Source organism: Bufo gargarizans, chromosome 3 (assembly GCF_014858855.1).
Source record: "Bufo gargarizans isolate SCDJY-AF-19 chromosome 3, ASM1485885v1, whole genome shotgun sequence".
NCBI lineage: Eukaryota > Metazoa > Chordata > Amphibia > Anura > Bufonidae > Bufo > Bufo gargarizans.
The window spans coordinates 372,362,049-372,378,699 of NC_058082.1; the positions used below are offsets into that span (position 1 = coordinate 372,362,049).

Here is a 16,651-nt window from a genome sequence, read left to right on the forward strand (position 1 = left end):
CTCTTATATCCTGCTCCCATGCAAGGGAGACACCCACAACAAATATACATCAACCCACAACACAAAGGTTACAACCCACATAACATCCTCCCGTCTGCCTGTGATATAATTATGGTACAATGGTTAACATAATTATCCCAGGCAGGACAATACACAATGTCCTCTGTCTGGAGACAACCGAGGTGTAATTCCATTATCTCTCGGGACAAAGGGAAATCGCCAATACACACGGGGAGACAATAGGACAGACATCACTTACTCAAATATACAATGTCCCACCCTTTACAATACACATAGACATGTAACACATCCCAACCTGCCACGAATTAGACCAGGGTTCAAAAGTTAGTTAAAGTCTCCTTTAACCGCTACAGGACCGCCGTACGCAGGATTGCATCCTGCCGGCGGTCCTGCTCTTCTGGGTGGACGCATATACGCGTCCTCCCGCGAGAGCCGAGATTTCCTGTGAACGCACGCAGGCGCGCGCGCTCACAGGAACAAAAGGTAAGAGAGTGGATCTCCAGCCTGCCAGCGGCGATCGCTCGCTGGCAGGCTGGAGATGTGATTTTTTTAACCCCTAACAAGTATATTAGACGCTGTTTTGATAACAGCGTCTAATATACCTGCTACCTGGTCCCCTGGTGGTCCCTTTTGTTTGGATCGACCACCAGAGGACTCAGGCAGCTCACTAAAGTAGCACCAAACACCACTACACTACACCCCCCCTGTCACTTATTAACCCTTTATGAACCACTGATCACCCCATATAAACTCCCTGATCACCCCCCTGTCATTGATCACCCCCCTGTCATTGATCACCCCCCTGTAAGGATCCATTCAGATGTCCGTATCATTTTTACGGATCCACGGATACATGGATCGGATCCGCAAAACGCATACGGACGTCTGAATGGAGCCTTACAGGGGGGTGATCAATGACAAGGGCGTGATCACCCATATAGACTTCCTGATCACTTCCCTGTCATTGATCACCTCCCTGTCATTGATCACCCCCCTGCAAGGCTCCATTCAGACGTCCGTATGATTTTTACGGATCCATGGATACATGGATCGGATCCGCAAAACACATGCGGACGTCTGAATGGAGCCTTACAGGGGGGTGATCAATGACAGAGGGGTGATCACCCATATACACTCCCTGATCACCCCCTGTTATTGATCACCCCCCTGTAAGGCTCTATTCAGACGTCCGCATAATTTTTACGGATCCATGGATACATGGATCAGATCCGCAAAACACATGCGGACGTCTGAATGGAGCCTTACAGGGGGGTGATTAATGACAGAGGGGTGATCACCCATATACAGTCCCTGATCACCCCCTGTCATTGATCACCCCCCTGTCATTGATCACCCCCCTGTAAGGCTCCATTCAGACGTCCGCATGTGTTTTGCGGATCCGATCCGTGGATCCGTAAAAATCATACAGACTTCTGAATGGAGCCTTACCAGGGGGGTGATCAATGACAGGGGGGTGATCAGGGAGTCTATATGGGTGATCACCCCCCTGTCATTGATCACCCCCCTGTCATTGATCACCCCCCTGTCATTGATCACCCCCCCTGTAAGGCTCCATTCAGACATTTTTTTGGCCCAAGTTAGCGGAAATATATACTTATTTTTTTTGTTTGTTTTTTCTTACTAAGTCTCATATTCCACTAACTTGTGTCAAAAAATAAAATCTCACATGAACTCACCATACCCCTCACGGAATCCAAATGCGTAAACATTTTTAGACATTTATATTCCAGACTTCTTCTCACGCTTTAGGGCCCCTAAAAAGCCAGGGCAGTATAAATACCCCACATGTGACCCCATTTCGGAAAGAAGACACCCCAAGGTATTCACTGAGGGGCATATTGAGTCCATGAAAGATTGAAATTTTTGTCCTAAGTTAGCGGAAAGTGAGACTTTGTGAGAAAATACAAAAAAAAAAATCAATTTCCGCTAACTTATGCAAAAAAAAAAAAATTCTATGAACTCGCCAGGCCCCTCATTGAATACCTTGGGGTGTCTTCTTTCCAAAGTGGGGTCACATGTGGGGTATTTATACTGCGCTGGTTTTTTAGGGGCCCGAAAGCGTGAGAAGAAGTCTGGGATCCAAATGTCAAAAAATGCCCTCCTAAAAGGAATTTGGGTTGCTTTGCGCATCTAGGCTGCAAAAAAGTGTCACACATCTGGTATCGCCGTACTCAGGAGAAGTTGGGGAATGTGTTTTGGGGTGTCATTTTACATATACCCATGCTGGGTGAGATAAATATCTTGGTCAAATGCCAACTTTGTATAAAAAAATTGGAAAAGTTGTCTTTTGCCAAGATATTTCTCTCACCCAGCATGGGTATATGTAAAATGACACCCCAAAAATAAAAAATAAAAAAAATCATCATTTTCCGCTAACTTGTGACAAAAAATAAAAAGTTCTATGAACTCACTATGCCCATCAGCGAATACCTTAGGGTGTCTACTTTCCGAAATGGGGTCATTTGTGGGGGTTTTCTACTGTCTGGGCATTGTAGAACCTCAGGAAACATGACAGGTGTTCAGAAAGTCAGAGCTGCTTCAAAAAGCGGAAATTCACATTTTTGTACCATAGTTTGTAAACGCTATAACTTTTACCCAAACCATTTTTTTTTTTTGCCCAAACATTTTTTTTTTATCAAAGACATGTAGAACAATAAATTTAGCGAAAAATTTATATATGGATGTCGTTTTTTTTGCAAAATTTTACAGCTGAAAGTGAAAAATGTCAGTTTTTTGCCAAAAAATCTTTAAATTTCGATTAATAACAAAAAAAGTAAAAATGTCAGCAGCAATAAAATACCACCAAATGAAAGCTCTATTAGTGAGAAGAAAAGGAAGTAAAATTCATTTGGGTGGTAAGTTGCATGACCGAGCGATAAACGGTGAAAGTAGTGTAGTGCAGAAGTGTAAAAAGTGGCCTGGTCATGAAGGGGGTTTTAGCTAGCGGGGTTGAAGTGGTTAAGCAGGGAGAGGAAAACATGCGGACAACCATAGAGGGCATCCTTCACAACTTGTGTAAAAATTGTCCACATAAAGATGGTACCCCTTGCCAAATAAGGGTGACACCAAGTCCCAGACTGTTTTCCCACTACTCCCCAGGTAGTCAGGGCAACCGACCGGCTCCAGGGTCTGATCTTTACCCTCATAGATCCGAAATTTTTGGGTAAAGCCTGTGGCCCTTTTCACAGAGCTTATACAATTTGACCCCACACCGGTCGCGCTTGCTTGGGATGTATTGTTTGAAGCCAAGGCGCCCGGCAAAATGTATAAGGGACTCGTCTACGCAGATGTTTTGCTCAGGTGTATACAAATCTGCAAATTTGGTGTTAAAGTGGTCTATGAGGGGCCGAATTTTGCGGAGCCGGTCAAAAGCTGGGTGGCCTCTGGGACGGGAGGTGCTGTTGTCGCTAAAGTGCAGGAAATGCAGGATGGTCTCAAATTGTGTCCTGGACATGGCAGCAGAGAACATAGGCATGTGATGAATTGGGTTTGTGGACCAATATGACCGCAATTCATGCTTTTTTTGTTAGGCCCATGGTGAGGAGAAGGCCCAGAAAAGTTTTAATTTAGAAAACTTGGATGGGTTTCCACCGGAAAGACTGGGCATAAAAGCTTCCCGGGTTGGCGGCTATAAATTGAGTGGCATATCGATTTGTTTCTGCCACAACTAAGTCCAACAGCTCCGCAATCAAGAACAGCTCAAAAAACCCCAGTGCCGAACCGATCTGAGCTATCTCAACCCGAACTCCAGACTAGGCGGTGAAAGGGGGAATTACTGGTGCGGCTGAAGTTGGGGGCTGCCAATCAGGGTTTGCCAGCACCTCAGGGACTCTACAGGCCTGTCTGTGCGGTGGCTGCGACGGGGGAACTAAAGCACCTGCCACTGTACCAGCTTCAACTGCCCTTCTGGTGCTCGCCACTTCACCATGTTGTACGGCAGTGCTGGTACTAGGTCCAGGATGGGCTGCGCTGCTGGTGTATGCCTCACCACGTAATCCGACAGCGCCAGCCCCACTCTGCTGCCCTTGAAGCGGATCCTGCGCACGTGTGGGCGAACGCACGTGTGGGCGACCGATCAGGCCTGATCGGGCAAACACTGCGTTTTGGGTGGAAGGTGAGCTAAGGTGACACTAATACTATTATAGATCTGACTGTGATCAGTTCTGATTACTTACAGATACTATAAAAGTACAAATGCTGATTAGCAATACGCTAATCAGCGACTGCGGTGGGCTGGGCGCTAACCGACGCTAACTGCCTAACAAAGGGGCCTAAACTATCCTAAACCTAACCGTCAATACTAGTGGGGAAAAAAAAGTGACAGTTTACACTAATCACTTTTTTCCCTTTCACTAGGTGATTGACAGGGGCGATCAAGGGGTTAATTGGGGTGATGGGGGGGTGATCTGGGGGCTAAGTGTGCTGTTTGGTGTACTCACTGTGAACTGTGCTCCTCTGCTGGAACCAACCGACGAAAAGGACCAGCAGAGGAGCACAGCAGCCATTTAACACCTTATATTTATAAATATATTATATGGCTTGTGATTAGTTTTTTTTTTAAATCACCAGCCTGCCAGTGACAATCATTGGCTGGCAGGCTGGTGACAAAATACTTCTGTAACTTTTGCCGGCCCGCAACTTCGACTCTGACCGAAATCTCGCGTCTCGCGAGATGACGCGCCGGCGCGTCTAGGAGGAATTGCAGGGCCGCCGCAAAGACGCATCCCTGCGTGCGGCGGTCCTGTAGAGGTAAGGGGGGTCAACAGTCATGGCCAAAAGTTTTGAGACTGACTAAAATTCTGGTTTTCACAAAGTTTGATGCTTCAATATTTATGGTGGAAATTTGCATTAACTTTACATTGTTATGAAGAGTGATTAGAAGTGCAATTAATTGCAAAGAGGATTCAGCTACAACATCGGGTCACCCCCAGTACACAGCTACCTCAGAAATGGCAGAAGGCTGGTGTGAGTGCATCTGCATGCACAGTGAAGTGAAGGTTTTTGGAGAATGGTTTGGTGTCAAGAAGGGCAGCAAAGTAGCAACTTCTCTCCCAGAAAAACATCTAGGAAACACATCTAGGACTGACATTCTGCAGGAAGTACAGGGATTGAACTGTAGAGGACTGGGGTAAAGTTATTTTCTTTGATGAAACCCCCTTCAGACTTTTTGGGTCATGTGGAAAAATGATTGTCCAGGGAAGAAAAGTTGAGTGCTACCATGAGTAAGAAAACATATGGAAAGAAGGTCTGAAGTGTTGTAAGGACTTAAGTTTGTTTCATAGTTACATAGTTAATACGGTTGAAAAAAGACAAACGTCCATCAAGTTCAACCAAGGGATAGGTGGGGACGCGAATCCCAGAAGGAAGTGAGACTCTGATTTCTACACGTTTTCATAAGCATTTATGTTTTTTTACTTTTAAGAATTCATCTAAACCCTTTTTGAAACTGCCCACTGTTCCTGCTGTGACCACGTTCTGAGGAAGTCTATTCCACAGATTCACAGTTCTTACAGTAAAGAAGCTTTGACGCTTCTGGAGACTGAACTTTTTCTTCTTCAGTCGGAGGCAGTGCCCCCTTGTCTTTTGAGCACATTTTACATGGAACAGCTTTTCGCTGTATTTTTTGTATGGCCCTTTTTTTATACTTGTACAGGTTAATCATGTCCCTCCTTATACGTCTCTTCTCAAGACTAAATAAACTAAATTTTAATCTTTCTAATCCTAACTAAGACCCTCCGTCCATGGCCCTTCTAATTTTAGTCGCTCTCCTATGTACTTTTTCCAGCTGCAGTGCATCCTTTCTATGTACTGGTGCCCAGAACTGGACTGCGTATTCCAGAGGAGGCCGCACCAGCACATTGTAAAGTGGTAGTATTAGATCCCTGCCCTGCGAGTCCATGCCTAGTTTAATTTATGACAATATCCTGGTGGCCTTAGAAGCAGCTGATTGACATTGTATACTATAATTTGATCTACCATCCACAAGGACACCCAAATATTTCTCTATAAGTGACTCTCCCAGTGCTACATCACCTAGGACATATGAAGCACAGAGATTATTACTACCAAGACGCATAACTTTACACTTGTCCACATTGAACCTCATTTGCCAAGTTAATGCCCAATCACTCAGAGTGTTCAAGACAGCTTGTAGTTTGTGGACATTTTCCATAGACCGTAGAGTTATACACAGTTTAGTGTCATCTGCAAAAATAGAGATGGTGCTATTAATCCCATCATCAATATCATTAATAAATTAAATAATAAAGGGCCCAGCACTGAACCTTGGGGTACAACCACTATAACCTGGGAACATTCTGAATAGGAATCATTGACCACAACTCTCCGGACACGGTCCTTCAGCCAGTTTTCAATCCAATTACAAACTATACTTTCCAAGCAAATAGACCTTACTTTACAATGAGGGACAGTATCAAAAGTCTTTGCAAAATCCAGAAACACTACAACCACAGCCGCCCCTCTGTCCAGGCTACTACTCACCTCCTCATAAAAACAAATCAGGTTAGTCTGACAACTTCTGTCCTTGGTAAACCCATGCTGGTTATCACTTATGATATAATTTATAGTCACATACTCCTGTATATAGTCTCTTAAGATTCTTTCAAACATTTTTCCCAACAGAAGTTAAACTAAATGGTCTATAATTACCTGTGGAGGACCTTGATCCTTTTTTGAATATGGGCACCACGTTTGCCTTTCGCCAATCATTTGGCACTGTACCAGTCCCTAGAGAATCCTTAATTATAAACAGGGGCACAGCAATGACTGACCAGAGATCTTTAAGCACTTATGGGTGTAATCCATCTGGACCCGCAGTTTTGTTCACATTTACCCTATTTAACTTCTCTTGTACCATATCTACAGTTAGCCAATTGAGTATGTCACTGGTTGTACGAACAACCCCGGGCGCCACAGATATCAGCTCCTTTCTCTTCTTTTGTATATACAGAGCTAAAAAAACTTATTTAGGAACTCAGCCTTTCCCTTATCTTCAGTGACTACCGCCCCTTTACCATTATTTAGGGGGACCTACCTGCTCAGACCTAGGTTTTTATATTGTATTATATAATGTATTTATATATTTCAAAAACTTTTTGGGATTTGTTTTGCTTTCTTTTGCTACCTGCTGTTCGTTTTGTATGTTTGCTAATTTTATCTCCTTTTTGCAGATTTTATTAAACCATTTGTAATCTACAGCAGACCCCTCAGATTTGTATTTTTTAAATGCCCTCTTTTTGTCTTTTATTGCTCTCTTTACATTAGCTGCAAGCCATGCAGGGTTTAATTTTAGCCGTTTATACTTGTTACCTAAGGGGATAAGTATTCAGTATTGACTATCCAGGTGATTCCCTTTAAGTAAATTTGTCATCACTGTAATCACTCTGAACCGCACAATAAAGGTAATTTGTCATTTTTACCACACAGTGGAATGCTAATTGTATTTTTTACCAATTATGCCCATTAATCATTAAATAGTACTGTTACAAAGTGCAACTTTTCCTGCAAAAAAGAAAAAGAAAAAAGAAAATGTGTTTCGCAAAGGGGTTAAAGCAATGGAGGAGAATATATTACAGACCAATGTTTTAAGGTCTGTCTATGATATCAATATCCTCTTCAGTGTCGGAGGATGCGCCTAAGGCTACTTTCACTCTCGCGTCTTGTGCGGATATGTAATGAAATTGTGCATCCATTCAGAAAGGATCCGTTTGTATTATCTTTAACATAGCTAAGACGGATCAGTCTTGAACACCATTGAAAGTCAATGGAGGACGGATCCACTTTCTATTGTGCCAGATTGTGTCAGTGAAAATGGATCAATCCCCATTGACTTACATTGTGTGCCAGGATGGATCCATTTAGCTCAGTTTCAGATGGACACCAAAACGCTGCAAGCAGCATTTTGGTGTCAGTCTTCAAAGCGGAATGGAGACTGAACTGATGCAAACTGATGTATTCTGAGCGGATCCTTTTCAATTCAGAATGAATTAGAATGCAAACTGATCCGTTTTGGACCGCTGGATCTCACAAACGGAAAGCCAAAACTAGAGAGTGAAAGTAGACTAATCCAAGAGAAGAGGCAGACCTAGTCATAAATCAGGCACATACTCTGGCAGTCCGTTAACACAAAGTGAAATCCACGCCAGCTCAGAGCTAGCATAGATTTCAGTCTTCTTTTACCCCAGAAAACTGACATAAAAGAAGCTGGCCCTGCCATGTACTCACCCTCACCACACCCCCTTTTTGGAAAAGTGGCAAGAGTGGCACAGAAAAGCTACTTGCGCACAGTTGTTATATGTGGATTTAAAAAAAATCCTACATATGAAAAAAATATTTTGCCATGACAGCTATTTTAGAATTTTAAGAAAACTCTGGGGAGTCATTAATTAACCAAATCAAACAGAAGTTTCGAAGAGCATCTCTAACACTGCAAGACCCAACAAGCCCATATGTTAGATGGAGATCTCACTGACTGCGATCGACACCAAGTAATGCTTCATTTTCATACCCAAGGTACTGAAAGGGTTTTCAAATAATTCAAGATTATCCTATAAATTACAGCTTCTTGCTGCAGGACTAAATTATCTCATTAGGTACGATTTTCACTTTGCAAAAAAATGTAACTAATTGGAAAAAATAGGGACATTAAAGATCATACCTCTAGTGGAGAATATGTCTAATATATGATGCATCAGGTCACAAGGTCACAATGTCACATGCCAGGTGCATGAACCCTTACACTAAATGAAGTGCTTGGATTACCAGAACAATAGAATATGGAGGTCATTTATGAAAAAATATAGGCCAATTTTTTGCGTATATCTGTCGCCGATTCGGTCACTAATGGGATTTGCAGCCAAATCTGTGACTTCTTCACCTTTCACTCCAAGTGCCAAAATAAGTAGGCGGTCCGTCTTGTCTCATTTATCATTTTCTACGTCTGTTTTAGGAGTAGAAAATAATCTAAATCTACGCCTGCAAGGGAGCTGGCATGGATTTAGGCCGGCAGTGGATGTGCCTAAGGTTTGTAGAGGCCGGCGCCGCTACATAACTTGGGTGCATCAGGTGCCAGCGCACGTTTATTAAGACCGGCATCTAAAATGGACCTTTTTTTTCCCAAATAGGTGACTTTTTTTTAAATGAAGAAAATTACATAGCTCATAAAAAATTTGACATGGTCATTTGATGAAAATGCTTTTTTGTCCCATTTTTACAATTATTGACCACTTTCATTGAATTGAATTTTCATCTCATCATACTGGATAAAATGTTCTGTATATAGCAGACAACACCCTATGGTAGAAGCTATGCTTTTGCAAATTATGAATTTGCCAATACTGTGGTTATCTGCATTTTATCAATTTCAAGGTAATTTGTGCTGTGTTCTCCATTCACCTAAGAGGATTTCAAGGTTTGTTAAAAAGTCTATTGCTCTTTTCAAACAGAGCAGTTTACTCTGTTGTCTGAAATAGAGCAGCTTCGTCCTTAGTCATCTGACCCTTCAGAATGCATTGCTATCTGGAAACTGATTGACAGATTTCTGAATTTATCAATTCTGGGCAGTCAATAAAACATAATAAAATAAAAATGGCAATAAATAGTGTATATTAAGTTACTTTAAAGAGGTTGTCCAGTTGCTCCTAACACCCCTTGCCTTGCATATATACGCCCCCAATACCTGTTTTTCATGGCTGTGCTTTATTTACTCCGGTCTGGGCATCAGACTATCCTGGCAAATCGGTTTACTTTCCTAGTTTCCTAGGTAACTACTTTATTGATAAAGCCAGGCTGCACTGCAGAGTGATGAGCCACTGTTCATTCTGCAGGAGTTCCGCCCACTACATATGGCCATACTACACATACTACAGACATGAAACCTGCTAGTCTTTTTCTCACTCATTATCTAAATCACATCACTGACGGTCCACAGGCTCTTCTCTCACCACCTCTAGAGTGCAATAAACAGCTACAAACACATCTGTATCTAATCCTATCAAGTATGATACAGCTTGCTGAGCTGTGTATCTGATCCTATCTTGTATGATCCTGCCTGCTGATCTGTGTATCTAATCCTATCTTGTATGATACCACCTGGTGGACTGTGTATCTAAAGCCTTGTGCACAAAACCATATCTGTTTTGCGGTCTGCAAGTTGCGGATCTGCTAATTAAGGATATTGTCCGTGTGTGACCCATATTTTTTTTGTTCAGCCATTGACTTCAAGGTCTGCATTTTGAGACCCAAATAAAGTACATGTTCTATTTTTTGTGATATTGACATATGGATGTGGGAAACAGATAACGTCATCCGTGTGTTTTCCACATCTGTATATCAGTTCTGCAACAAATAAAAGACATCCTATTCTGGTCTTCAAAATGCAGACCTCGAATCCGTAGAAGTCAATGGCTCTGCAAAAAATGAGGATTGCACATGGACAGTATACAGTACCTATTTAGCAGATGCACATCTTGCAGACTGCAAAACAGATATGGTTGTGTGCATGAGGCCTAATCCAATTATTTTCAGCCTGCTGCAGAGATTATACACATGTGATACGACCATGATCAGGACAGGGAACATGGTCCCTGTGTCGCCGCATCTCCCAGGCCGACCACAGTCTCCTGACCCGAACTATCACAGTAACTTATTACACAGCCAGTCTCTTATCTGATCCAGTGGTAAGTACACGAAGAGGTGAGTGTACGACAAATGCCCAGCGGTCGGCTAAAGACTGGTTGTATCATACATTACTATCATACAGTCAGATTGGGTCAGGGAAAACGCTGTAAGCCTGGAAAATATGGCCGACACATTGATTCCTGGACTAATCACGGTCATTTGCATGAACCCTATCACTCATACTGAGCTCCCATAACCGTGACATCCACAGCACTCCTATATACAGTGACCTCTACAATGCCCCTAAATGCATTTCAGTGCCCCCATATGCCATCCAGTGTCCCTTGTGCCATCCACAGTGCCCCCAGTGAGATCCAGATCAGCTTCTGTGGCTGATAGCTACCCTGTCGCTCATACACAGCGCTTACATTGTGCTATGTAAGAGTCAGTACAGAACCCTGCACACTAGAAGACTGCTGGCAGTGTCGTGTGCAGACATCAGGACCAGGGAAGGCATGTGGCGGTGATGTCAGCGATGATGCTGAGTATCTGCTGCTTCTCAGAGGAAAATAAAAAGATGGCACTGGTGTAGAAGAGCTGAAAACCCAACAGGAGTGGTCACATGAACATGAAGAGATTCCTGGGAACACTGCAGCTGCTGGGGGTAAGTATGGCTTCCCTCATCTTCTCACCACATGTTAGATTTAGTCCTTATTTTTTTTATTTAGGTAGGACCGGAGAACAACTTTAAAGAGTACCTTAGTACAAATGAAAATAAATACCTTGACATATTATATTGTTAAAAAATACTCCAAGTATCAGACTCTTTTCATCCCCCATGCATCCTGCACTGAACTCTCACTCTCAATTCACTAGTAAAAGATGTCTTGAGAGAGGCAGAGATGAGACAAGCTTTCAGTTCCCTCACAGGTCCTGTTACAAGCATAGCGCATAGATATCTAATGAGAGGAGAGGGAGAAGCAGCGAGACACAGACACATACAAAGACCGTTGGTGCTTCTACTACTACCTAAATACAGCTCATTAATGCTGCATAATTTCCTCCATACTGCTGCTGATGCTTCCATATATATGAGCGATAGAGACAGGGGTAAAGGGTCAACTGACCTGTTCCTTTAGTGCTGTGTATAGGACACAACATCATTGCTACTTCACCCCTGCCCTCTGGAGCAGGCTGCAGTAAAAACGAACAATGAGGGATGGAGTCTACTGCTATAAAATTAAAGGGGTTATCCAACCTGGAAGCATACAACCCCAAAAGGTCAAAACATGTGGGCAATTTAAAACACCACTGCCTATTTGTTCCCTGCCACTTCTGGCTCCAAAAGTGGCTTGGTCTTGTCACTGCTGCTAATCACTGGACTCAGTGGTCATACATGCTACTATGGTATATCACTGCTACAGGCATGCTGTACTAGCATGTGACTGCTAAGGCTAATATTAGCCAAGCAGTCATGGGACCAAGCCGCTTCCCAGTCCAACAGGGTCGCAGCACGGAAATGGCGGGACCACTGACAGGCGAGTTATATATTTTTTGTTTGTTTTTGTTTCTTAAGTGGTCACAAACTGCAACCATTGACTCCTAGGCCAGCCAACCCCTTTAAGGATACTAGACATATTGGCTAGAAATACTATTATTCATTATGTACACGCAAAACAGATCATTCTGTAAAGTCACCTGAAACACTAATGTTATCACTTTTTATCTGGTCTTAAAACAGTGGCATATTATTAAAGAGCAGATGTAAGCCTGCACTATTCCCTTCTTTCAGCATAGACAGGCTTGTGGTAACCTCACTTGACTAAATGACAACTCAATTTTACTAGGATTTTAGACACATAATTCAACATAAACAAACCCCTCTAAAATTAGAGCAAGTATGAGGTGATCAGGGTGAATGGGAAAATAATGTAGGCAAGTTTATTTTACACTGCATGCTAACATACACACAGAAACTCACTTTATAAGGATCTGTAGCATCTTCCCACGCAACATGGAACATGTGTCGTATCTCTTCAGCCAAACCTATTCTTGCACCACTGTTTGCTGCAACATATATACGTGGAATCCCTTGTGATCTGGAGAGCTCTGAGGCTCTCAAATACAACAGATCCTCCTGAGGACCAAACGACCCGATTCTGTACGTAATGTCATTCCCTATTACAACAATATCTCTGCCATCTGGATATTCTGGAGATTTCAAAGTCATTTTCCATGCCACCATTCCAATCTGTCGAAAAATAACACATTTAATATTTTAATGATTATACATTTCTTAAAAAGTATTCTAAATGACTTGAAAGTCATTTCTGAAATTAACTTTACATGGTTTTTCACGTTTTCAAATGCCGAATAGACACCTCAGACATTCAGGTGTCCATCGCGCCTTGAAATCCACACACTTGTGCACTGCTGACATGTAAGCAGTGTACAGATTCCACTGGGGTCACAGTAAACACATGCAGGAGCACACATCTCTGCTCCTGCCTGTGCCAGCTCCGTTCTGCTAAAGCCAGGCATATATGTGCTATGTCACACCACTGACATGTAAGCAGCTTACAAGTGTGAAGATTTCAAAGCACGATAGACACCTGAACTTAAAATAAACACAAATTAATTTCATGTCATTTAGAATATAGTTTTTAATCAAGTTTTTCCAAAAGTTTAGGTGCACTTTAAAAAAGACAAATATACCTTTCATATCCTATATTTCAATTTTTATTTTTATTTTTTAACTCGTTTTATTGAGAATAACAAATAAAAATTGGTACAGTACATACGTGACAATATAATATTACATATACATGTATACACATATTCCTCAGTGCAAGTCTCCCGGTACACTCTTGATGAAGTACAATTCTCCAAATACAGCTTATGAAAGTGTCTCAGAGATAAGAAGGAACACAATAGCCGACATCCGAAAATGAAATACAATCCCTTCCCTCCCCCACCCCCTCACATAGATAATGAAGTTCTGAGGTACATAGTACTATGCATTTCACGCCGACAACATGTGAGAAGGTAATGCAGTAGCTGACGAACACCAAGAGCCCCAAATCTTTTCAAATTTCTGGGGGCATTTTTTATTACTGTACATTATTTTCTCAAACGGCAATATCTGGTTTACCAATGCTTTCCATTGGCCTACAGTCGGCGGTCTATCCGCCATCCAACGTAGTGCTATAGCCTTCCTGGCTAGGAACAGGGACTCCTTTAAGAAGATGCAGACATATAGGGGGCGGGTATCACAATCCACTATTCCCAGGTGGCAAAGTTTGGGACAACATGGTATTACCTCTGCAATTAGGGTAGATAAAGTATCCACCACCTTCTTCTAGAATGGTTGTATGTAGCGACATTCCCAGATAAGATGCCAAAAATCCGCGTTATTTTGAGCGCATCTGTGGCATCTCGTGTGGTCTAGTCTACCCATCTTGTGTAGCCTGGTGGGTGTCAAATAGCTCCTGTGAAGAATGAACAGTTGAATAAGCCTGTTGTTAAGGGCAGGCGACACAGTAGATGGCGCACTCATAGCTTCAGCCCATTCCACATCAGTAATCTGCGTCACCCTCTCTTTCCACCTAGCCTCCACCATCAAGGGTTTGGATCTTACTTTAAGATCAAGAAGATGTGTGTATAGGTTTGAGACCAAGACCCTGTGTCTTGAATATGCCTATTAATGGGTATTTGGAAATACCTTTTGTACTCCCACGGAACTGGGACTGGATAGCATGTCGTAACTGCAGAAATCTATAGAAGTGAAGCCGCAGAACTCCAAACTTCTCCTGTAGTTGAGAGAAAGAATATAGAACGTCCTTCTCATACAAATCCCTCAGTGTGAGTACTCCATAGGTCATCCAGATAGTTCTCCCTTCACAATGCTCTAAGTGTGGGAACATGGGGTTATTCCATAACACTATCTCTTCAGGAAGGTCTTGGTATTGCTGGAGCTTCGCAGCTCCCCAAACCTGATGAGCTAGCTTGTGTATGGGCAGTAGTCGACCCTCTATTAATTGTATTAATTGTGGGTTCTCCAGAACCGGCCACAAGGTTGACAGACCCAAATGACATTTCAGGTAATATTCAGAGTTTGGCAAAAGGGTCTGTGAAACCCAAGCGGTCAAGAATCTAAGCTGTCCTGCCAAAAAATAAAGAAAGAAATCCGGCAAAGCCGCACCTCCCCGTTGCCAACCCCTCTGCAGGGTATCAAGGGCCAACTTCTTTCTCTCCTTCCCCCACACAAATTTCGCTATAGCAGAGTGTAGCCTTATAAAAAAGCTCTTCGGAACTGGGGTGCATGCATGTCCTAGTAGATATAATGCTTTGGGTAAGAGAATCATCTTGACAAGGTTCAATCTGCCCATTATAGATAGAGGCAATATGGTCCAGGACCTGAATTTGTCTACAGCATAAGACTCAATAGGGACAATGTTAAGTTGGTGTGACATTGCAGTGTCCTTGGTGATAATAAAACCCAGATACTTAAAATGCTCCACCACCATAAGATTGTGATATACAGGGGGCCAGCCCGGGGACCATAGGGGCATAAGAGACGATTTGGACTAATTAATGCGTAGGCCAGAAAAATCCCCAAATCTATTAATCAGGTCAATCGCCCTTGGCAAGGACAAATCTACTGAGTCCATAAACAGAATAAGATCGTCTGCATACAACCCCAGTCTATCCTCCCTGCCTCCCATTGACACCCCCTTAAAGATGTTGTCCTGACGTATTCTAATGGGCAAATGTTCAATAGCCACTGCAAAGAGCAGTGGGGATAGGGGGCATCCCTGCCGGGTTCCCCTGTTCAAAGGAAAAGTAGAGGACAGGGAGCCATTGACCATGATATTAGCGGTAGGTCGATGATAAAGCACCCTTATCCATTTGATAAAGGTGGGCCCAAAGCCAAAGCATTCCAGGACATTCAATAGAAACACCCACTCAATTGAATCGAATGCCTTGGCTGTGTCAAGAGATGCTAAGGCCCACTTTCTTCCGTCTAAGCATCATGAGATTGATCCTCATGAACAATTGAGCCAATCACCTTGTTCAATCTATTTGCAAAGACCTTAGTTAAGATTTTGTAATCTAGATTCAACAGTGATATCGGGCAATAAGACCCGCAGTCTAAGGGATTTTTATCCGGCTTTAGGAGGACCACAATAGAAGCGTCATATAACATGTTTGGTAATTGGCCCCTACCCAGAGAGGCAGCATACATCTTACGCAGCTGAGGTCCCAAGATATCCTCATACTTGGCATATACCTCCAGGGGAATGCCGTCTGGGCCTGGGGACTTTCCCAAGTTTAAGCCCTTAATCGCAGCAGTTACTTCCTCTAGTGTAATCTCTTCGTCAAGAAGCCCCCTATCCAAGGGGGATAATTGAGGATGAGCCACCTCTCCTAGGTACAATCATAGATCAGACAAAGCATACTGGTGTCTCGATGAATACAGTTCACTATAAAATTCCTTAAACCTGATCAATATTCCCCCAGGATCCTCCGCTACAGTTCCATCCTCATTCTGGATGCGAATGATCGGAGGAGCCATAGTGTTGCGTCTGACAACCTGTGCTAGGAGCTTCCCCGTTTTACTGCCCTGCTCAAAAGCTTGTTGCTTAATAAAGAAGAGTTTGCGATCGCTCTTCTCTTGCAAATACATCATATACTTCCTGCCTCTCTGCATCCATTCTAGTCTATTCGCCTCAGAGGGATCAGAAATGTATGCATTTTCAGCTGCCTTGCATAGCGCACCCAGCTCCTCCTCCTTAAGTCTCCCAGTCTTCTTGATATATGATATGGATGACTTGATACAACCCCTCAGAAAAGCTTTCAGGGTATCCCACAGTATAAGAGCATCGCCATCTCCCTCTGAGTTAAGATCTAAGAACACCCTCAACTGGTCAGGTATACGGTCAGTTATGCCCATTAGGGACAGCCAGAATGG

The 16,651-nt window shown here is 42.9% G+C and overlaps 1 protein-coding gene across 3 annotated transcripts in view; it reads right to left on the minus strand.

The window, feature by feature from the left end:
* ACACA (acetyl-CoA carboxylase alpha) overlaps positions 1-16,651 on the minus strand; it is a 932,629-nt gene that overhangs the window by 335,382 nt on the left and 580,596 nt on the right. For all 3 annotated transcript variants that reach the window (XM_044288111.1, XM_044288112.1, XM_044288113.1), the window contains exon 41: positions 12,662-12,931. In XM_044288111.1, the coding sequence (XP_044144046.1) occupies positions 12,662-12,931 (270 nt within the window). The remainder of the gene's footprint in view (positions 1-12,661; positions 12,932-16,651) is intronic.